Genomic DNA, 24,428 nt, shown 5'->3' on the forward strand with positions numbered 1-24,428 from the left:
GCATTGGTGTCCGCTACGTCCCAATTATATAAGCTGCGTGACAGCTGAGCTTTCGTCAACGATTGCTGTTCGATCTGAACTTTAAGCACAACCGATTAGTCGTATCCGTAACTGGTGAACAAACGTTATGCCGTTTCTTATTAAAGCTTTTCACCCGCCGTGGTTGCTTAGTGGCTATGGTGTTGGGCTGCTGAGCACGAGGTGGCGGGTTCGCATCCCGGCCACGGCGGCCGCATTTCGATGGGGGCGAAAGCAGCATAGATTTAAGTGCACGTTAAAGAACCCCAGGTAGTCGAAATTTCCGGAGTCCTCCACAACGGCGTGCCTCATAATCAGAAAGTGGTTCTGGCACGTAAAACCCCACAATATAATTTTTAAATAAAGGTTTTCGTTTCCTACATGGGAGGTTTAGGCCCGGACATCATAAAGTGCTGGTTGTACAATAAAAGTTTATTCCTCCTCCTCCAGCTGCACAAACCCACCAGTGCGCGAAACGATATATCCAGCTCATATTGCACCATATGAAGGGGGAATTTGTGGAGGTGATGACAAAAGCCAGTAAATTGTTTCAGGCATAAATCTTTTTTAGAGAGGATTTTCGTTTCCAATATGTGATACACTGAAGTTGGACATGGATTCAGTGCAGACAGCAGATCGGTATATACTGTGCTTAATCGATTATCGCAAAGCCAAGCACTTTTAAGTTTGGTGCTCAGTGACAAAGCTGCGGATTTCTAGCAAATTGCCAAAACGGTCTACGTTTTTCTTGCCTTAATAATGAGCATATCACCAGTGCATGTGTTTTCTCGGCCGACGCAAAAGGGCGTTGATGATCGACTATGATGGGAGTTTTAAATGAAAGTGGACCTCTTAATACTACCTGCCGATTTCCACTCGGCACTTGCATTGATGGTGACGTGAGTTGCAATGTAGGCTTATTGATACGATAGCGTATGGTATTCGAGCATCACAAGCAAGAACATGAACTCAATTGAAGACGTGTATGTTTGTGTCTTACTTCTCGAGTCTGTATTCCTGCTTGCACTGCTGGAATGCCTATATTGATAAGGCACGGTGAATTCTACAACTTTTTTTTTTCTTTCTAACCTTGGGTGAAAGCTTAAAATTGGGAACATGTGTTTGAACACTTACTTTTGGATGTAATTACTTCAAAGAAAAGCTATTACCATTCTTCAGCTTTTATATGCTGATAATGTTATGTTTATATAACAATATTGTCAGAAGTATGTGAAATGCTTCAAGGCATCTTTTGAAACAGCACTGAAATGCTTCCTGCAACGAAATGACCTTCATAATGAAGGATTTTGTTTGTCCTTGCTGAAGTCCTATCTGCCATGTGTATTGTGTACACCTCTACAGCGAAGGCCACTAGAGTGAATTTGCCTGTACAATGAAGGAATATACGTGTCCCCAAGGGCTGATTTGTTGCTTTACAAGGAATGCATGTGGTGGCGGTGCTGTTTTCTTCCGTAGTTGCCTCAGAATGGCGGTACATATAGGAATTGAATGCCACCATGCGGTAGGGTTTGAACAACGCAGCAGCTATGGTAGCCCCCAACACACACACCCTCTTTTTTTTTACCTATGTTCTTGGTAACCTCGTAGAGGCCATCAAGGACGACATGGAGATTGATGAAGGCAGGAGTGATGAAGAGCCTGCAGACTAACCAAGAATTCTGACAAAGGCAATTGACGCTCTCTACAGCTGTACTTTGCATCACTCCTAGATTTTGCCACTGAGCATGTCGCAAATCTTGCTGCCGTATCGTTGGATACAGTCCCACATTCCATCATATGAAGTGTGCCGAAGAAAATTGGAGACCTAATTAAAGGACCCATGAAACGGTTCGGAAAATTTTGTAGACGCGTAGGGTACAGCTAATCATTCACACCACAATTTGTGTGAAACGTCTCATATTGAGAGCGCTACAGATCATTACAAGTTTGCATTTTCTCCTCAACTCGTTCACCACGTGATCGGGGCTGAGCTCCACTTTCATTGGCTCTGCATCATGATGGCATGTCGTGTCGTCGACTTCCGGTTCTCTAAGAGTGCGCGCGCAAAGCCTCTAAACTCCCCGCCAGCTGCTTGGCAGTCGACCCCAAGCGAGAGCTATCGAAGCAGCATGCGTTGCGAGAATTCTGTCGCAGCACCGAACCTGTCTGGTATTCCGGTAACCACAAACAAGCTGGGCATTTCGACGGGCTGGTGGAGGCATAAACTCAAGCTGATGAAGGAATTTTAGCGTAGACGTATGCGAGCTGCCTGATCAGCCTCCACGGTCCAGCCACCCGTTGGCCCAGAGCTTAACCAGCCAAACAGAGCTAATATTGCTCTAACCAAGTGTAAAACATTTTAAACATTTACAAAAACGTGTTAACGATTACACTCCTGCGAAACATTTACACCAGCAGCAAAGAAGAAAACATTTTGTTACTGCTACTGTGTGTGGTTGAGCTCTGTGCCACCAGGTGGCTGCACTGTGCAGACCATTCACATTTGCGCTTCTGCTCATCCCGTGAAACGACACAGTCAAAGGGCGAGGCCCTGGCCCCTTGCGCTTGCGTTTACCCTAACACCGGCCTCGCGAGACGCTATTGCGTTAATAATCTTCCGGTCTAAAGTGAAGGCCGCAAATGCGAAAATCATGGCGTTGATCGGATAGCGGCAGTCCGATGCGCTGCAGCCAGTCTGCTTGTCTGCTGCCTTGCAGAGGGACATGATGTCGCAGCTTGACATATGGCCAGTCGCTACGTTTGCAGCCCACAGCGCAACAAAGTCGAATCATACTGCTCGCGAAAAGACCGACCGACTCTGACCACGGAGCTCTCGTCAAAATGGAGCATGTTGTAACACAAGCAGACGATGCTTGCTGTGTGCCGGAAGTGCCTAAGTCTAGTGAGAAATTGTTCTTGTGCATTCTCTTTCTGTTACTTTGTTTTTATAGAAACAAATTAACATTCCAACTATTACGAACATCATTTGTTCACCATAAAGGTGGAAAAATTATAGATGACGTGCCCTGGCAGCCAATTGGATAGCTCGCCCACATGACATCAATTGGGTGATTTACGTCATATGGGTAGGGGTGGCTGAAAATTCCACCAAGCGGTGTGCTGCGATCGGCAGCGATGTACATTTTTAAAATTTTATAATACACGTTTTATGCGGAGCACTTAGATGCGTGAATTAATGATCAGAAGGGCCTACTCTAATGAATCAGTACGTTTGTAGAAAATTGTCAAAATCGTTCAGGGTCCCTTTAACTAGGCATCTCTTCAAGTCATGCTAAATAAATATTTTCTTTTTGCCAAACGTGCCTAAAAGGAAGCTTTAGCTCAGGTGCTCCTATCTAAATACATGTAGAAAGAGATTTCATTTTTCTCGGCAACCACTGCACCACATTTGACGAGGTTTGTTGCATTTAAAATAAAAACTTAAAATCTAGTGACTGTTGGTTTGAAATTTTTGATTTAGGTCGTCAATTTGTTATTAAGAATTGGCAAAATTCGAAAATTTTTAAAAACGATACCATCAAGTTTACAACTCAGCAATGAAAAATTATAATATAATTCTGTGAATTGCATCTAATAGTTACATCTAAAGTGGACAAAATTTATATGTTATACATGAATCTCAAAAAAGTTGGTAATATGGAAATATAGCTTTTGCAGAACCCTTGTAAACAATTTAACAAATTCACATATGACATATGAAATATGACATAAAATGACATATCGAATTTGTCCGCTTTCATTGGTCTAATGGATGCCATTCACAGAACCGCGATATCTGTTCTTGATGCAGAGCTATGAATCTGTAAACTTTGTGCTTCTGTTTTTTCAAACTTCCGAATTTTTGAAAATCTTTTCAACAAAATTCAGGACCTAAATTGAAATTCCGCTTCCAACAGTCACTAGAATTTACCTTTCTCTCTCAAATGCAACAAATTTTATTAAAATCGGCCCAGGGGTTATCTCATAAAAATGTTTTTGCATTCTACATGTATTTGAATAGGCCGCATCGGAGTTGGGCTTCTTAACCTGCTTTATAACAAGTGGTATGGGCGCTTTCTTTACAACAAAGTAACCGAACTGTACCACAAAGGATTTTGGAGGTCTCAAGCACTCCGTTAGAAAGGCAGTTCACTGTATCATGACGTTTATGGATCATTTGAAATCTACTGGAACATTAGATTTATTTTGTTTGTGTTCAGTTTTTTCCAGCAGCTTGCCCTGTGGTGTAGATGTGAACATAAATAAAAATGTGGAGGCTCCCCTCGTGTAGAAATCGGAGTAGTGGCTTCATGACTTTGTCATCCGTGAGCCATTACCCGTCAGTATAATCCACTCAAACCTGGGCACCTCTTTTGCAAGAACTCCTCTGGAACAGAAATATTGGAAACATTGCTTCTGCATGTATAACTTTCAATTGAAAATTCACACTATGGGTGTATTGTAATAGGGTGCACACTGTACAATTGCGTTAAAACTAATCTGGTTATATTTTAGCTACTGTTACTGACCGATGGCTCGGTGTTGTGCTACTGCCCACGAGGTTATATGAGTTTGACTTCTGGCTGCCGCTGTTGCATTCCATTGGGGGCAGAATATGAGGATGCTTGTGCTTCGAGTATGTTAAAGAACCTCAGGTGAACAAAATTAATATGAAACCCTCTACCACAGAGTCTCTTGTAACCTCTGTTGTTGTGTTGGAGCATTGAAACATTCTCAATTCAAATTCTAATAATGTACATTTTGACACCTTTCTTGTGTAACATAGTTGGATATCTGCATGACCTTTTGTGGGCAAGAAGGTTGGCAAGTGACTGAACAGGACAATTGTCATTCAGCCGACTGTAGCACAAGGCCATAAAGGATACCTGTACGGGTTTCTCAGAGAGACAGCTTCGCAGTAGAAGGACAATTCATCCTGGTCCAGGGGATTGAACCCAGGACCAACGCTTCTTCAGGGCAGTCACTTTACCGTCTGAGCTAACCAGGAGGCTAGTAGGTCACAGAACGAGGCCAAATTAATCGGCAACTCAAAGCAGAGGGACACTGATCAAAAATCCATTTTACGGAAGCCTGCAAGGTAGATGAAAGTTCATGAAAGGGAAAAATTGTCAGCTGCTCGACTGTAGACTAGTAATTGGAGACTGTAGTATTACTTCACTTTGTTCCTCTTGGTCTTCATGTCTGCAGCCTATTGGATGTCAATTAGACAACATTTAATTGCATGTATAGCTCCAGAATACTTATCATGTAGGCAAGAGACCATATTTGGAGAGAAAACACTGATCAGAACATGCCATTGTAGGTTCCTCTACGCCTCATGGTTAAATGTTACTGCGAAATTGGTTTTAATTATGTGTTTCCGATATCATATCATCATGATTTCAAATGCCCCAAACAGCTTTGCGGGTGTTAGCGTTGGGGCATGCAGGAATGAAGAGTTTTAGAATAGGGCTTTGCGTTTGCAGATAGCGTCTTGCATTGACAGCGCCACTACGGCGTCTAAGAAAAACGATTACAAATAATTAAATAAAATATTCCATTTTATGATATGAATAGTAATTTTGACTTGCATGTATTTGCGTTTAATTACAATTTAGAGGTTATTCTTCAAGCAGCAAACAATTAGTTGTGCTTAGTTTTGAGCAACAAAACCAACATTACGTGCCTTCACCAGCCAAGCTTAGCCATGTTAGGCCTACGAGCCATAAAATCCACACTCGAATTCGGAATCAGCGGCATCTAATGAATCAATCTTCATAACATACGCTAGTTGAGAGAAAGCGATAACTGCAGTCACTTCTCCTAGCTTGCGAACTTCACGCGTTACCCCGAATCGAACCCAGTTTGGTGCTAGGTCAGAGCCGTCGCTTCGATGGGTGCCGCCATGTTTGTTGACGCAAAGCTTTTGGGAACGCTATTTGAGCTCCCGCTAAACCGTTGAAATAGCGTTCCCAACGCAAAACCCAAACGCAGTTTGCGTCTCGCGCATGCGCAGTGGCTTCGACGCTATTTCTTTGGGGCCCCAAAATGTTTGGGGCCCCTATTCTAAAACTCTCTATTATTTTATCTGAATATGGCTACAGCTTACTGCAACGACAATGTCAATAAATGCACAAGTTGGCACTTACGCCTTCTGCTAGAAAAAAGGCTTCCTTGCTCTGTACGTGAAAATAAAAATTAATAAGCTAACTACACACATTCGTTTTGAATGCTTGAAAGTTTTCGTTTGGTTCTGTACATGAAAGGTATGGGGGTATTCAATGCAATGTACCACAAACAACAAAATATGCAGGCAGTTATGTTTCACATAGAATTGCCATGCATTACTGAATAAAATGTCAAGTACTTAGCACATACTGTAGATTATTTCTTCTGAAGAGCACCACAGAAAGACCCGAACTCGGAATGACACTAACACAAGCACCATTTTCTTAGCATCTGCTAGTCCCCTGCCACCAGTTTCCCAATAGGTGGGTGTGCTTCCAAGCATCCTCTTGCCGTATATCTTCAAAAAACTACCTAACTCCTGCAAAACCATCTAATACTAGAAGTCACCATCACCTAAACATCCCACCTTATTTTGCCCGTACGGACACTTTTAAATACAGTTTATTTCCCTGTGTAATCGAATACTGGAATTCTTTGCCTGGTCCTACTCATTCTCTTCCTCTAAACTTATTCTTGGCGGCCATTGAATAGTTTGGTTTGTATTGGTTTGTATTATTCGTATTGCCTGTATTATTTATTATTTTCATTGCTCTGCCTTTCACACCCACTCCTGCAATAGCCCGATCGGGCTGCATTATGTACAAATAAATAAAATAAAATAAATCTGGAACTCCCGTAGTTGCCAGGCACGAGGCCAGGAGCACGCTTGTACCTATTTTACTTGTAAGTACCTGGCAGCAGCACTTCTCTGCATCCCACAGCAGCGGCGGATGCTCGACTATTTCGCCAAAGCTGTGGCAGCAACAAGGGGTGACTAGAGACCCTCGCTAATCCCTATAGGGCTCACTTTCTAGATAAGAACCCATATAAATGATTGAGTGCCATATGGCGGTACGTCCTTACCCAATAGAAAAAAACTAGTGGGTTTCCGGCATTAGCAGAATTCAAACCTAGTACCTTCCGCATATGAGGTGGACACTCTACTATCACTTCGGTGATCACTTTGGCCATGACTTCGCCATCGGCACGCGCCGATTGGCTGCTTTAGCAAAATAGGATGAGCTGATTGGCTGGTTGAGCAATATCGGATGAGTGCTCAACCAGCCAATCGGCTCATCCTATTTTGCTTGGTGTGCGCTAATTGGCTGTTTTAGCAAAAACAGATGAGTGCTAAACCAGCCATTCAGCTCATCTGATTTTGCTAAAACATCCAATCGGCCCACGCCGATGGCGAAGTCGTGGCCAAGGCGATAGTATCGCCGAAAGTGATCATTGCAGAATGCACTCCAAGGCACTGTTTTGAACATTAAGCCTGTATTCTTAGTATCATTCTGTTTTCGTGTCTTTCTGTGGCACCATTTTGAAGAAATAAATCCTTACCAGTTTGCCCAACAGTCAGTTCTACTTAACTTTAAATTATTTGCATCCATTATGTGAAAAAAAAAAAAAACTCAGTTTCGCCCAAAAGGCGAAGCATCAGTTATGACGGAAAATTAGTAGACATCCATGATAAGTAAGGATAGTAGTTTTATCAGCCGTATAAACTTGTAAACACTCGCTTACTAACTAAATTAACAAGCCCGATGTCGGCGTGCGCAGGCAAACATGCACGCATCATGCTCAATGACTGCGGACACCTGCTGTCATAATGCTGGCGTGTGGAAGCACCGCTGCAGCAGTGAGCTAAGTGACCTTCATGCTGTCAATTGCTTCATAACGCAAACTGAGCAGCAAGAACACAGCACGCAAAGCTACGAGCCATTGGCTCACCTAGACTGTGCCCCCAAAGCAAATTGCTTTGAAGATAAAGCCTGTGCGGCCACGCCATACACAGTTGCTGCCAAAGTACAATGTCCCCCCGGTTCCTTATGTGCTACATAAGACAGCTCGCTTCCTTCCTGATTTCCTCCCTTGCACACACAGGATTGAGCCGCGATCACCAGCTCACCCTTGCACGCCTTCACTCGAACATACGGCGCATAGCGACTGTGTTTTCGTCCTTTGACTTTGTACAGAACATCACGGCAGCACCGACAACAAAAATACGTTTGAAGCGACCATTAAATTTCTATCGCAGTAAAAATAACGCACATCCTATGCACTGTGTAAATCGTTAAGCAAACAATTTTGCAAGTAGCTGACTGCCCAGCATAGCTTGGAGTTTTGCAGAGCATTATCAGATGGACCAACATATTTGTGTAAAGTGAACAATGGTTTGTGCAATGCAAGCATGCTGTCTGATGAAAGCACCAAGGCGACAGTGGTAGTGTGACTGCGACGACGTTGACATGACTGATTTATTGTAATCTCGTGAAGAAACATTGCAACCTGTTCTGTTACGATCTGTGTTGATCCTGAACCTGGTACAATGTCCGTTCCTGTTTCTGTGGCCTAATGCCATGGAAACTGGTACACACTCATATGGTTTTTATTAAGCATATTGCTGCTTTGCAACATGTTGCATGTGCCAGTGTCTCGGTGCACTATTTGGCGGTGGCATGAGAGAAGTATGCAAGTGTCTCTGGCCTACTAATGGATAGTGCATTGGGTTTTTATTGTTCAAAGCCCACCATTGGACACATCTTTGTTTTATTGGAGAGGCTTAAAGCAAGGCAACACATGAACCTGCCTGCCTACCACAATGCATTTGGTATGAATTCTGGGCAGATGACGCCCAGGCTTCAGTATTTCTTCCAGCTTTGAATTCGCTTACTGTGGCAGCCTGAGGCTCTTGCAGCGGAGTCTGGGATCTTCTCAACAGCAACTTCATTGTGATATTCACATTGTGCTTATCTGTTCCAGTATTTCCTTATGTTGCCTCCAAAATACATGCATAGATGCCGCTCCTCTTACAGTCTGCGTGGCGCACCGAACTTCACATTATTTGCCCAGCACCAAGGCTGCATGATAGCCATTGGTTAGCGTGCCCGGTTTTTAACTTGTGTAACGGTTTTTAACGTTGCCATAGGGGCAGAAGTTCAGTTTCCATTAGTCTGCAAAGTGTTTTTCTTTGCGATGTGGTGAGGGTGAAGCACAGAATGAAGAGTTGGCCTGACAGCGACTTGATAGCAATGGAAATAGTATGGAAAGTGTAGATATGGGACTGGCGAATGGATGTAGCAAATGCAGTCTTGACCTTTTAACAGGCTGTTGCAGTAATAAGGTCATGAACTTTCAATCATAAGTCTGAGATTGGCACTATCTACCTTACCTCTCTATTGCATTTTTTCACATTTGATATGATTGTGATACTTCGTTTGTTACGTCTGTACCTGCCTTTTTTTGTCATATTTTTATTATGTTCACTTACACGGTTTTTGTCAATGATGGTTGCACATGCTTTACGACATCACAGTGTCAATCTTACTGCCTTGCTATATGTGCGCTGTCCTATAAGTACAGCTCAAACAAAGGAAGCAGAGGCCATGATATGTTGTGCTGGTTGAAGAGGCATTCTCAAATGGGGTCTCACATGAGCATGAGTGATCATGCAGTGAAGGGGAATTGTTAAGGTGATCCTATGAAGAGCTAAGCAGCTGTAACCAGCTGATGCCAGTAAAAACTGCAGAAAATTCGCTTTCATGATGTTTGTCATGATTGACATCGTTTTATCCTTAAACATGTGCCTAAATCCTTATGAAACAAAGTATTTGTGTGTTCCGTTTATATACAGTAGAAAGAGTGAAAGATGTAAGGCAATATTACTGTAGCACATTTGATTTAATAATTACTCATATACTGCTGCTCTTCGCATTCAGCCAGTGAAGCTGTTCAACCTGTTATACATGTTTCATGTCTGACAAATATTTTTGTTTTTATGTATGCACAGCCTCCCTGATTTCCAATGAAATTGTACAAGCATCGGCTGAACGGCATGTCAGCACCTTATAATGGTCAGAAGCAGCAAAATCAGTAATAGTACATGTAAGTGCACGAAGCACTCTCCAGTGAAAGAATTGTCTACTACTCTGTTCACTTCAAGAGTGCACACACCCTGCCTTTATCCGTGGGGCCCCATCATTCACAAGCAATACTCCATATGTGCCTGATAAATTCCCTTTATTATTATTATTATTATTATTATTATTATTATTATTATTATTATTATTATTATTATTATTATTATTATTTCATATAATTTCATCATAATATTATGGTGCATGCGTGGGTTCAATAAAATGAAAAAAAAAAGGAAAGTGAATTGAAGATGAGACACCTTACATGTTCTGCTTAACCAGGGAAACCGGGAATTCTTGGGGTTTTTCGAATAGTCTGAAAATGCTCAAGGAAAACTTGGGGAATTTGTGTTTCTATCAGGGAAAAATTAGCTGTCATTTTATTGAAAGTAGACGAAAGTTGTTCTAATGCTGGCTTGAGTAAAAGAGAGGAATCGTAATGAGTTGTCCTTGACGCCGTGTCCTCTGTTGGAGTTGCCAGTGTCCGGAAACTGGTCAACGACCCGTTTTCCGGACGCCCGATTTTTGGGACATGCCTGATATTGCGGACGGCTTAACGTCTGAAATTTCGGATGCAACAACCCTTCGCCGTCCGATTATCCTGACGTTTTGCTGGGACCGCAGGTCCGAAACGGCATTAATCAAAGCCAACACTGCCGTTTTTATTATCTTGCTGCCTTGAACCGGTGCTCTCGCACGCAGATCCCCTGGCAGCCGTAGCCACCACTGCGGAAACGCGAGGCCTTCCTTCGACGTTCGCTATTAAGGTTCTTGCTGTTCGGTGCCATGTTTTTCATTGAAAGAATTCGCTGTTGTCAGCAATGATACCGACTCCGCCTCTGCAATCCTCGCGATTGGCTTAGAAGCACGGCGCATTGCATAATGTGGGTTCCCGAAAGGCAGCTTCGCCTCAGCACAGGAATGTTACACGCTGAAGCATACATAAAGTATTGCGCTGAGGCTTACCAAGCGAGGGAAGGGGCAATTGTCACGGGACATAGTACATATTCCCTAATTATACACGTGTGCCCCTGCAGTCTCCTGTCACAGTACAAGTATAGAGGCTGGAAATGTTCTCCTAGTGTCGGGAGCGGGCGCCCTTCCCTAAAGCGCCAGAGAAACCAGTTTGGATGCTTGGCTGGGTAGTTCGAAGAGGGTGCTGCGCTCCTGTGACACATCTTAGGGACATGGAACAACCGCCCTGTAACCCTGATTATGCATGGGAATACTGCAACAGAGTGCAGGGTAGCAGAAAGAGCGAGGGAATCGGAGCACTCATTCATAAAAATACAAATTGGCAAAGGGTCAAACAGGAATGCAAGGAGCATTTATGGCTAAAAGGAAAAGTAGCAGGGGCGAAAACACTTCTAGGCTTTGTATACCTTTGGACAGGATTAAGTGCTAAAGAGGAAAACAAAAAAAATTTCAGACTGTATAGCAGCGGACATCAATGAGCTAGGAAAAGGATGTGAGATAATTGTATTAAGAGACATGAATGTGCATGTTGAAGATATGGATGGGTACACAGACTCCACAGGTAACATGCTGCCGGATATGTGTGAAAGGCATAACTTAGTTGTCTGTAACTCTACTGAGAAGTGTGACGGGATCATAACATGGGAGGTAGGGGGTCGACACTCGACAATAGATTATGCGTTAATGTCACATAGGATGTACAATAGATTAGGAGCCATGCTTATAGATGAACAGGGCCCTAGAAGTATAGGTAGCGACCACAAGCATATCAAGTTGAGTTTTAAGAGAGAAACTAGAGCATGAACGACACATGAGGAAATGCCAGATGGGATTTTTTACTCGGAAGAGCAAGTGGAAATAGCGGCCAAACATATTGAAGAAGAAATATCAGAGGGTACTGAAACTGATTGGACTTACCCAAAGTTAATGAGACTATTTGAGCGTGAGCTAGATCAGGCGGGAGTCAGGAAAGTAAGGCAAGGGATACAAAAACTCAAGAGCTGGTGGGATGAAGAGGTTAGAAAGGCCATAAAGAAATGTCAGGAAGCCTCCAGGGAACACGGGTATTCCAAAAGTAAGGGAGAACCTGAAGCAGAAGTAGAGAGGAAATGGGTAAACTACATAAAATGCAGAAGGGAACCATCCTATTTGATCAACGAGAAAATCAAGACAAAAGGGTCCCAATGGCTGTCGGAAGTAAGCAATAAAAAAGATAAACAGGCAGCTAGGAAATTCTGGCAACATCTGAACTCCTTCGGTAATAGGACAAGCCTAGAGCAGAGGTATATAGTAACAGCCCAAGGTACTCGGTTAGAAGGAGAGGAGGCAATGGAGCATATAGGAACCATGATGAGGGAAAAATTTACAGAACAGAGAAATGGTACATGCAGTATGTCGAAGAGGGTTAGCCCGGTCAATCCACTGCTTTTGCTTGGGCAAAGAGAGTGGGAAAGGGCTGAAAAGAGGGTACCAAGTAGCACATCAGCAGGCCCGGATGGTATTCCAATTATGGTAATAAAGAAATTGGGCCCGAAATTTAAGAAAGCATTAAGGGAGGTAGTGAGCAAAATGCTAATGGATGGTAAAGTACCTGACGACTGGAGGCTAAGTATGATGAGAATGATATATAAGCGAAAGGGGGACGAAGCTGACATAAATAACTAGCGGCCTATAACATTGACGTCAGTGGTTTACAGGGTGGTTATGCAGATTATAAAGGACAGACCGCAGGCATGGGTAGAGAATGAGGGGGTGCTTGGAGAGCTACAAAATGTGTTCCGGAAGCATAGGAGGCTAGAAGACAATCTGTTCTCTTTAACACAGTGCATTGAAATAGCTGAAAAGGAACACGGGCTCCTAGGCTGGCTTTTTTGGATATCAAGGGAGCCTATGACAGTGTACTTCGAGGGCTTGTGGGGCATTCTGGAAACTTTAGGAGTGCAAGATGGAGTAACCAATTTCTTAAAAGATATCTGTAAATGTAACCGGGTGATTACACAATGTGAAAAGCAGGTTTTGGAGCCTGTAATGATTCGGCGGGGGCTTAGGCAGGGGTGTCCATTGTAACCTCTGATGTTTATGCTGTACCTACAAGATTTAGAGGCCAAAATACAGCAAAGTGGACTTGGCTTCAACCTATCATTTTTCAAACAAGGAAAATTGATTGAACAGTCATTACCAGGACTGATGTATGCGAATGATATTGTGTTAATGGCTGACAATACAGAAGGTCTGCAGGGATTGATGGTCATATGTGGTACAGAAAGAGACAGATTAGGCTTGGAAGTTTAGCAAAGAAAAATCAGCAGTCATGATTTTTAATGATAACATTTGCGGCGAGCATAAGATACAGGAGGCCACGCTGGAGATAGTCGATAAGTGCAAGTCTCTTGGGGTGTGGATAAATAATGGCATTGAGTATCTGACAGAGTATGAAAAATATCTAACGACTAAAGGTTACAGAAGTGCAGCGATTATGAGAAGTAGGATACTGTGGAACTACAATAGGTACGAGGTGGTATGAGGGATATGGAAGGGGGGTAATGGTTCTGGGCCCGACTTTTGCCAATGCAGTTCTATGTATGAGAGCAGAGACCCGGGCACAGTTGGAAACTAGGCAACGTGGTGTGGGTAGGCTCGCTCTGGGAGCACAAGGCAAGACACCAAATCTTGGGTTGCAGGGGGATCTGGGATGGTCTTCTTTCGAGGGCAGAGAGGCTAGTAGCAAGATAGCATTTGAGGAGCGATTGAAAAAAATTGGGGAAATGCGGTGGGCTAGGAAGTTTTTCAGTTACTTATACACGAGGAATGTTGACACAAGGTGGAGGAAGCGAACTAGAAAATTGTCAAGCAAATACTTGGGCAGCAGTGGGGGGACAGGTAGAGAATCATCCGTCAAGAAAAAAGTAGAGGAGACAGAGAGGGGTATGTGGAAAACAGAGATGCAAACCAAATCAGCATCAGAGACATACAGGACGTTTAAGCAAGAAATAGCCAAAGAAAATATTTACGATAACTCTAAGGGAAGCTCGTTGTTTGAGGCCAGGACAGGTGTACTGCGGACTAAAACGTACCGAGCCAGATACCAGGAGATAGACTTGTTGTGCGGGGCATGTGGAGAGGAGGAGGAAACGGCTGAACACCTGATACTTGCTTGCAAACAACTTCACCCTGCAGTTGTATGCAACGGGGAACTATTCAAAGCTTTGGGTTTTAAAGACAGTGAAAGTAAAATAGACTTTGAACAGATAGAAATAACTAAACGGAGGCTATCTGATTGGTGGATAATATCAACGCAAGAGTAAAGGAGTAAGTGCATAGATATGCATGCATATAGTACCATTCAAGGCTAGGTGGCGCGCGCCGCCGCTGCTCGATTCAAAGGGTTGAGCCTCATCCATCCATCCATCGGGTTACTGATGCCAGCTGAAGGAATGCAGACGCAAGTCGTCGTCAGTTTTGGGTAGCACGTGCACCGACGTAGTTCGTTTTGTTCCAGCCTTTATTTACGTTGACACCGTAGTGCCACGGTTTGGTGCAATGCGATGTGCTGAACTTCTGTGACAATGCCTTGGACATGGTTCACTAACTCTTAAAGTAATGCCACACATTACCCGCTCACACATTCATCCAAATGCGTCTGAAAAAAAAAAAAATGCTCGCGAACTTAGCCTTCCAGCTATTTTGCGAGGAGGTACTAAAGGGGATTTTTTTCTATAAAATTCATTTGGACAGGCACTTTAGAACAACTGAGCCGACAAAAGAGCTTGTGAAGCTTATGGAAAGGTCAATATTTATGACTTCAAAAACACCATCTAAAGGCCTCCGACCCAACTCTCCAAGTGCAAAGTTTCTTGAAGAGTGCATTGCATTCCTTGCAGAATGGGAAGATTATGCTGCCAAGCATGGTGGTGGATTTCTTAGCCCTGGAACTGCCCTCGGTCTGCGTATGACCATGAAAAGCACTCTGTCCCTTTTAGACTACTTAAGTAGCTCACTAGGCTACAAGTACTTGTTAACAGCTAATCTTAGTCAGGACAAAATGGAAAATATGCTTGGTGTTGTAAGGCAATCCTTCGGTTGTAATGACAATCCTTCACCGGAATGCTTTTTAATTTTAATAAACAGCTTGTCATTTTACAGTCTGGCAAGGCCTCCTAAATATGGGAACTCACCAGGAGATTTTGTAACTGCACTCTTAAAGCCACCTGATGTTGTAAAACGAAAGGCTGACCACCTAACAAAAATTATTGATGAGCTATTGGATGATGGCGATTTGGAGTGTGTAGAATCTGTGTTAAAAACACAAGGCAAACAGTTGGATCATGACAACTGTGTCAAAGCAGAGTGACAGTAGATTAGTGTATTATATAGCTGGCTATGTTGTCAGAAAGCCTTTAGACAGATTTCGACGCCCAGAGTGTGTCTCTCGCCTTTGTATTTTGCACCTACAAGCAGATTGTGGTGGAAATTCTATACTAACAAGGCAGTTTGATCATGGGGGCTTGATCTACCTTTTCAAAGCTGTTAAGGAGCTTGTTTCTAAAGTTGAGGACACATTTACTGTGTATTTCAACAGGAATCAGCTTCATGCTTGGTCTGCTTTTTGCATTTCCTTCTGGGAGCGAAGCTTAAAGAAGTGGATTGCAGTGAGCATGGGGAGAGTTTGACAACAAACATAATAAAGTTCTACACACTGACGAGGCTGCACTTCTTTGCAAAAGCAAAGAACATGGAACGGAACACACAAAGAGAAAAGCAGAAGCTCCTGAAAATTAGGTGATGCCAGTAGAACAACAGTCACGAAAATGCTCCCCGTTTTTGTACATACCTACCTTCGTTGTGCAATAAAACAAACAAAACAAAAAAAACTTGTCACATAGGTTTTTGGAAGCGCTCCCCATACAGCGTTTTTGTGGACCATAGTATGCAATTTTGTTAAGCTGCAATAAATTATATGCGCGAGACAAACAGAATACATTCAATTTACTCTCTCCACATTTGTGGGCTGATTGGTGTCGCATCTCCCGTAGAAAAAAAAAAAAAAAATACCAACCCCATTTTATTGCAGCTGCTTGCGTAGCTTCCGTCACTCTGGTTAAAATGGCAGCAGAACAGAGACGAAGACAAGGCACATAGAAACACATGACAAGCACACCGTCTCATTTCTGTGTCTCTTCATCTTGGTTACGCTGCTGTCATAACCAGCTATGGGCCAACTAGCCCAAAACAGTTTTATTTCACCGCTCGTCGCGATAAGCGTGCTTGCTAATTTTGTAAGGTTGACTGGCTCTCATAGATTATTGCATGCCTGTTTTCTGAACTTTCTGAAGGGCCGGTCACTTGCGAGCGCCCGCTGAAAAGCGCACGGAGCCCGCAAGAGCAACCCACCAGCAAGCGCTGGCGCCATCTGCCATAGCATAACAAAGTATTTCACATCGGCTCGCGCCTTCACGACACTAGGATAACCTAGCCTCTATAGTACAAGCACTGATAGCCCTAATAAGTGTACTGCTAGGCCTTCAGAGTTTTTTCGGACGTGCCTGTGGTGATCCGAGACCTTAAGGGCAGTAAAAGATATGCAGTCATTTTTTTCGGACCACCCGATTTTTCAGAAGCTTTCAATGAAATTCCTAGGGAGTCCGAAAAATTGGACGTTGATGTACAATTGATCAAGAAGATTCTTCAAATGGTCCATGGGGCGAACGTGCGACAGGAAGAGGACGAGAACAGAAAGGGCTGTCGCATTGAGGAATGAACTGTGCCGCCTCTTTTTTGAAGGAGCTTGAACTTAAAAATAAAAGTGTTGGCTTATGCCGATGTGCAGGTGACCCTCATCCAAACCAAAATAAACTCTTTTAATGCAGTAAAACACAACACTGAGGCATTCTGTGGGGGCTGAGAGTGTGTTGGGACAGCTGAGGTTGACTTTCCAGCTGCCAAGAGAATCTCACTTGTGACAAAGTTCAGGCCTAATACCAATCAGTTGATGGAAATAGCTTATTTTCGAAAATATTTGCTTCTATATGTATCTATTTTTATTCATGTTTAAAAATGTTCAACTCTATTTGCAATGGGCTTTACCATTTTTTTTTTCGAAAATGATTTATTCGCTGTGCATTTTACTACCACTCCCTTCAGTTTTCTGTTTGGAATAAAATAAATATTACTCCTTCCTATTCAAACTGGATGAAGCAGTTTTTTTTTAACATGCTTACTTAGAGAGTGACAGCATCAGGCGGCATAGTGTCGGCCCGTCTTGACAAAACGCGAAGTTCTGTGTTGCTCATGGAATTTTGTAAAGGCACTCGGGGAAAACCTGGAGAACTTAGGGAATTTGAAAATGTCGACTTGGTAGACACCCTGTGCTTCACATAGACTTCTTTTTTTTTTTTTCAAAGCAGGATTTCACTGATAACCCTAGAGAGACGTTTGTTGTAGCAGATCATGCTCGCAGTGATATGTGCTTTGAGTGCAGGCACAATGGTTTGCTGAATTTCGCTGCTTCTCACTGTTACGAGGTGCTGACGTGCCATGCGGTAGATACTCATGCAACATTATTTAAAACCTGGGAAGCTGCACAAGCACTCATATTACTGTTTCCTACCATGTCCACAAAGTGTGTAAGCCCCCTCACTTATACTTTCAGAAAGCCTATGTAAACTATTTAAAAAGCCTGGACGCCATTGCTGCCAGCTTGCTGAAGGATTACGAGTCTCATGGTGAGTGTGATTCTAATCACTTCATGTGCAATACCTAATGTATTCACAGTAGTTGAGTGTCAGATCTATGTGTGGAAAGCACACCTAGCCCAGGCAAAGCTTTGCCTGGACTATGTGTGCTTTCCACATATAGATGTGCTCCTCGACTACTATTAGTGTGCACGAAGTGCATGACTTCTTTTTCATTTCTGAAATATGTTTTGGATTCTGCTCAGCCTCCTGTTCACTAGACTATCACTTTAAGATTTATACCTTATAATTATAATTGTCTCTGTTGTTATACAATATTCAGCAACCTAGTGTCCCATTGAAAGCACTTAGTCCATAGGACATACGAATCATGTCCCAATGGCCATGCACCATTTAGGATGCAAATAGGACATCCGCTGGACATCCAATTTCGTATATCCTATTACGAATGTCCCAGGGACATTGCACATGGACCTGTTCCAGATATTCTACCATGGATATGCCAAAGTTATCCCACGTGGACCTTTTTTGACATACACCATATATTTGTTGTCTAATTAAGCCTTTGTCCGAGTTTTCTCTTAACAGAATTGTGTTTTCTCGCATGTTCAAATTACAATCCGAAGCTATCAAGTCTGCAGCTCGTGTGTATGTTGTACTGTACGAATTTTCTGACGCAATTTACTTTGGAAACTTAATTAGTTCAATAAGGCACTTGCACTTTGCGGAAAGCCTAGAAGAATGAGGTATGTGCTGCACTTCCACACACATGTGTGCACTCGTAACATGTGCACACAATGTATAGATCTGTTCTTCATGCATGGGTGGTCTGCCTGTTGCATCTGTCACACAGCTTGTGCTGAAACCGTAATTGACATTATGGCAAACACTGTGCAAAAGGCATGTAGTCTACATGTCCCCATAATGTCCCTTGTGGACATGCAAGGGATGTCTGCAGGACAAGCAAAGTGTGGCCAAGTGGTCATGTGAAGGACATCTGCAGGACATATTCCGCACACCCCTAGGAAATATATGTTCTGCCAGTGAATGTCCATAGGATATCCATAGGACGTCATTGTTGTCATTGGTATGTCTCTTGTGTTTTGCGAAAGTCTGTGGGTTTGTTGTTTAAACTTCTCAGCTATTTTTCACAAATTATGGAGCACCAGGAGCAGCTGTAGAAATATATAGCTGCTACATTCATACGAGTAGCATGTCAAAACATTACTGGTGCCCTTTAGGGGTCTGGATTTTTCTACACATGCGATTCCCCTGGCTGTGATGGTGATGATTAATGATGCGTCTGTGCCAACTTTACTCAGTTGGAAAATGACTGATGTAATATCAGCAGTTATTGCTCAACTTGCCCTCTCCCAGTCGACATAATTGATGGGAATGAGGGGTGATGATGTCTCCTAAAAGCTAAATTTTGTAAGCTGAGCGCAAAAAATATTGTTTTGTTGGCATTTGTTAGTGCTGTGTACTTAATAGATTATATTGGTAAATGTGTGCCTTCACAAGCAACACTCACAATTAAATAAAATGCCATCTATGGCTGCAGCAAGCTGCTCTTAAAATGCACGAGTACGCTGTGACAGTGTGTGGTCTGCAGTGCACTTGCTGAAGTGGGTGATATCTCGCCATATTTTGTGAAATTGATGTTTTTTCAGAAAGTTGGGTGTGGAGCTATGTCTCAAGGATAGGTGCATGATAACTCTCCATATTAACAGAAAAAGGAGGCAGAGAGTGAGAGATAGTCCAAGTAATAAATAAATTGCTCAGATAAACTTGAATGCACACATCATAGAAGTTAAGCAAGTCTCAAAAGTTATCTTGTACTGATGCCTCATTTTTTTAAAGAAAGAAATCAAGGCACATACAGGGCTTGTCCGTAAAGTAATGAGACTGCCTGTCGCGTAGCGCTGCAGTCACCAGTAGCGCACTCCCTGAATGCGGGATTTTTGGTGAGGGTTCTAAGCTAAGTAACACACTGGGAGGCAGTCGCTTCCGAGTTCTGACGCTGTGACGATCTAAAGGGCTGCAAAAGCTGTTTTTGAGTTTTTGTCTCGGCAGAAAACAAAAAATATAGCGTTCGCTGGAGCAGCAGTACGCGATTAAATTTTGCTTTCACCTGGGCAAAACTGCTTCTGAGACGCTTGCCTTGGTTAAGGAGGCTTACAGAGATGACGTCTTGTCAAGGGCCAATGTTTTCAGGTGGTTTAGTGAGTTCAAGAACGGACAGGAGACTGTTGAAGACATGGAGTGATCTGGACGCCCTTCAAGGAGTAGTTTGGACGAAAATGTGGCCAAAGTAAAAAATCTCCTGGACTCTGACCATTGTTCGAGTATCAGATTAATCTCTGAAGGCCTCAACATGTGCAAAACTACGGTTCACAAAATTATTTCAGAAAATTTGAACATGCACAATGTTTGTTTGAAATTAGTGCCAAAAGTGTTGAGTGATGAACAAAAACGACTAGTTGATGATTCCCATGAAATGTTGGTGCAGTTATAAAGTGAATGGGATTTTTTAGACAGCGTAATAACAGGCGACAAATCATGGGTGTTCCAGTATGACCCCGAAACCAAGCGCCAAAGTTTGAGTGGCACACTGCGAACTCCCCACTGCACTCCAAGGAAGCGAGATGTCGAAGTCCAAGGTTAAGACAATGTTCATTGCCTTTTTTGACAAATGTAGGGTGGCCCACAAAGAATTTGTACCTCTGGGACGGACTGTCAGTGCTGTGTTCTAAGAAGGAATCCTTGAGCGCCTTTACAGAGCCATCAAACAGAAACAAGTGGAGGTTGCCGATTGCTGGAAGCTCCACCACAACAACGCTCCAGCTCACGCCGCCTTCGCTGTGACTGCCTACCTGGTCTACCTTGCCACAGCCACCATACAGCCCCGTTGTGAGCACGGCAGCCTTTTTCCTGTTCCCAAACCTCAAGAGAAGCCTGAAAAGTAATCGTTTTGACGATGTTCCTGCCATCCAACGGACTTTCACAGGGTCTCTGAAAGAGGTTATGGCAGCTAACTTCCAGAAAGCGTTTGCAGCGTGGGAATTGTGTTGTTTGCTGTGTATCGACGCCCAAGGAGACTGCTTCGAAGAATTTTAATAATATGTACCGATCTTATCAATAAATTCTTTTTACCAGATCCAGTCTCATTACTTTATGGACAAACCCTGCATGTCGGCCATTAATTCTTATTTATTGCTAATCTGGCATGAAGTAATGGATGTACACAGAAGCCTCAAAAAGAGTCTATTATTTTCCTTTATCATTGGTTTCCACATGGCTGTACTCACCCACTGTGGTGGCATAGTGGCTTTGGTGTTGAGCTGCTAAGCCCAAGTGTGAAGGATCGAATCTCGGCTGCGGTGGCTGCATTTTTATTGGTGTGAAATGCAAAAACACCTGTGTACCGTGCATTGGGTGCACGTTAAAGAAACCCAGGTAGTCAAAATTAATCCAGAGTCTCCAAATATGGTGTGCCTCATAATCCTATCATAGTTTAGGCACATAAAACACCAGAATTTAACTTTAACTTTATGTTTGTACCTCAATATAACAAACATAGGTATGATTAATTATTGTATATGGTAATGTAAATCTAAAATGTTTCTTGCCACTATCAGTGTGTAGCAAATATATGCTCATATTAGTATAGGATATAATGAAGGTATTTTGGTGGTAAATGTGGCTTCGTTAAATTGAGCTTTCACTATGTTCTGCAGGTGTGTTGCCATCGTGCGATAAAACTTAGGTCCCTGAAAAAGGAGACATTACTTTTATAAGTAATGTTTTAAAACTGTTACGAGATGTTCAAACTCATATAATGTGCACCATTGTGCCTTTAATTATTTAATATTTATATATTTTTTGCATATATGAATTCTTCAATGTAACATGTACGCTCACCTCAAAGGCACCTCTTCCACCATTATATCACAGGAACAATTACTGGAGGTGTGTGATCACCATGCTTATTCAAGAGGTAAACATACGGTGGTACGGATCGGGATTTGAACATGAGCGGATTGTGTTTTCGTTGAAATTATAAAGAGTGGTGGAGTCTGAGGGGCAGGCCATTCGTAGACCAGATAACTGGTGATCTACTAGTGTTACCAAATATACCAATGGAAGAACAGCAGAAAATTTTTGGAGGCATATGGATGGATTTGGTTGACGCAGGGCATGGGTAGTTGACATTTTTATGAGCATTCGTTGTCTTGCAGTAGACATATCATCAGGCTGGTGAAGATGCTCTACACATCCTTGATCACCTAATTTCGCAAACGAATGCTTTAGATTACCCAAATTGTGCAGTTGTGTGGTCTTGAAAGAAAAACTAGGAACATGCAGCTGTAGCTATGCCTTATTCTTGGAGCCATTTGTTTGTTACTTCTGTAATGACTGTGGAAGTTTTCCTCTTTTTACTTGGAACAGGCATCCCAGAGACTCCAGTACCTGTGGACAATGCCAAAAAAGTAATTTCTGTTGCAAGGCAGTGCCTAGACAGAGTGGAAAAGATAATAGGTATGTAAGAAGCATACTCATGATGTTTAAGGTCGCATTGATTGGTAGTTGAATTTTGTTTGTGACTTGCAGTTCTCATTCTTTGGGCATGGTTTGTTGATGCATGTGCAACAACAAGAAGGCTGCGTGCTGTGGCACAAATGGCCCCCATGTACTACAGGGTCCTGAATATTTCTCTGCGCATGTTTGAAAAAAAAATTTGCACTCACTGCTGCACTGTTCTTGCTCAAGTTTTCTAGAATGATCGCATTTTGGCGTCGACTTCGTTTAGTGTAACACTTGGTACAGTTAATTGCCTGTTTTTTAAGAAAAAGTTCAAATTTGCCTGCATTTATGGGGATGCGAGCTGCTGCCGCGACGGCACAAGCGTAAACTTGTGTCGCCACCTACCATCAGCTGCAGAAGGCAGCATTTCACGGAGGGCTGCCCCATGTTGACCGCTCCTGGCACAGGCAACTGCCCTCCCTGAAATGCTGCTTTCTGCAGCTGATGGTAGGCGGCGACACAAGTTTATGCTTTCGCCGTCGCGGCAGCAGCTCGCATCCCCATAAGCACAGGCAAATTTGAATTTCTTTCTTAAAAATCAGGCAATTAACTGTGCCAAGTGTTATACTAAACAAAGTCAACACCGAAATGCAATCATTCTGCAAAATTTTAGAACAGTGGAGCAGTGAGTGCAAAAACCTTTCTTCGAACATGCGCAGCGAAATGTTCAGGACCCTTTATTAATTCAAAAAAATGGCTGACCATGTGCAACTGTGCGGTCACACATGGTACAAAAAAATTGTCTATAAAAAGAAGTTCTCTCACAGGTATGTGCACAACAAGTTTATTAGAAAAAGTTCGATTGAGTAAAAATAAAATATATATATGTATGCTCCAAAGTGTGTTGTCTGTTTGAGAGGACTGTTATGGTAGCTCTGTCACCTATATAGCAGTGGTCCTCAGCTGTGGATGTGACCATTTTCTGGGTGATAGGAGTGACTCTACAGAAATTCTTTATCTCATAAAGGAGTGGTAAATACATAAAATAATATGAAATACCAGGTGCGCAAGGTATTTGAGCGCATGGTGACTTCGAGAAAATCAACATTTCTGACAAAATTATATATATTTACAGTAGACTGCCGTTAATATGACTCGAGTTATTCAATTTCTTGGTTAATTTGAACCTGACCGAAGGTCCCGGCTAGCGCCTATACATTTCTGTGGGCCCAATCTTCCGTTATTTCGATATCAGAATTGGCCGGCTGTTTGCACCAAGAGTTCTTACATTTGACCCCTCAGCTGGCAGAACAGCGCACGTAGCTCACACAAGCTTAGCCAGCTTTCTCAAGTTGCGCGACTTGCTGCTGTCAGACCTTCTTTGTTTGCTGAACTGTCACATCCTCAACCCAACATAGTAATTTAAAAGATGCACTGCAATGTCTACCTTGTGCTTGGAACATGGAAATCGAATGCGATGCTTATCAAGCATTTCATTGATGGTGAGGTTGTAAGCATCAGGCTTTTCAGCATGTTTCTGGTAAACTGCTTCTGCTCTCTCCAGCATTTGAAATATGTGAGCAGCCGGGTGCAGCAGCCGGCCTCATGTCTTGAGGGTTACAAGAGCAACCTCCGATCATGCGTCATCTGCTCGAGCAGACGACGCATCTCTTTCAGTTTGGAAATGACGATATTTTGACAGTAAGCGGCATGAAACCTTCCACATGCTCAGAATTAGGCATCTGAATAACGAAAAAGGGCATATCTTGAGGTATGGGTGTTTCAATGCTGAGTGAGGTTGTAAATTATCCATGCTTGTGCCAGCAGAATTGGCGGAGAGCAAGGCCCCCTGAATATCTGCTGCCCCTAGTGGCGGTGCTCACTTCTGGTCACACGAAGTGGCTCAGGTACACGATGCGACACAGGTAGTATGGTGGCTAGCCACCATACAGGGAGAAACAGGCCAAAGTGGCGACGTCGCTCGTGTACTTCAATTGGCTGCTGGTATGGTTAGTAGCAGCTGCAATACTGACTTTTCTAGATTACGCTAGCTATGAACCACATTTATCATTTT

The 24,428-nt window shown here is 42.9% G+C and overlaps 1 protein-coding gene across 2 annotated transcripts in view; it reads left to right on the plus strand.

Annotated features, from left to right (window-relative positions):
• The window catches only part of LOC135911831 (VPS9 domain-containing protein 1-like), a 64,622-nt gene that overhangs the window by 557 nt on the left and 39,637 nt on the right, over positions 1 to 24,428 (plus strand). For both annotated transcript variants that reach the window (XR_010567465.1, XM_065444177.1), the window contains exons 2-3: positions 17,788 to 17,860; positions 22,280 to 22,369. Coding sequence is in view for 1 of the 2 variants with exons in the window: in XM_065444177.1 (XP_065300249.1) it covers positions 17,788 to 17,860; positions 22,280 to 22,369 (163 nt within the window). In the remaining variant the exon portion in view is untranslated. The remainder of the gene's footprint in view (positions 1 to 17,787; positions 17,861 to 22,279; positions 22,370 to 24,428) is intronic.

Source organism: Dermacentor albipictus, chromosome 1 (assembly GCF_038994185.2).
Source record: "Dermacentor albipictus isolate Rhodes 1998 colony chromosome 1, USDA_Dalb.pri_finalv2, whole genome shotgun sequence".
Taxonomy (NCBI): domain Eukaryota; kingdom Metazoa; phylum Arthropoda; class Arachnida; order Ixodida; family Ixodidae; genus Dermacentor; species Dermacentor albipictus.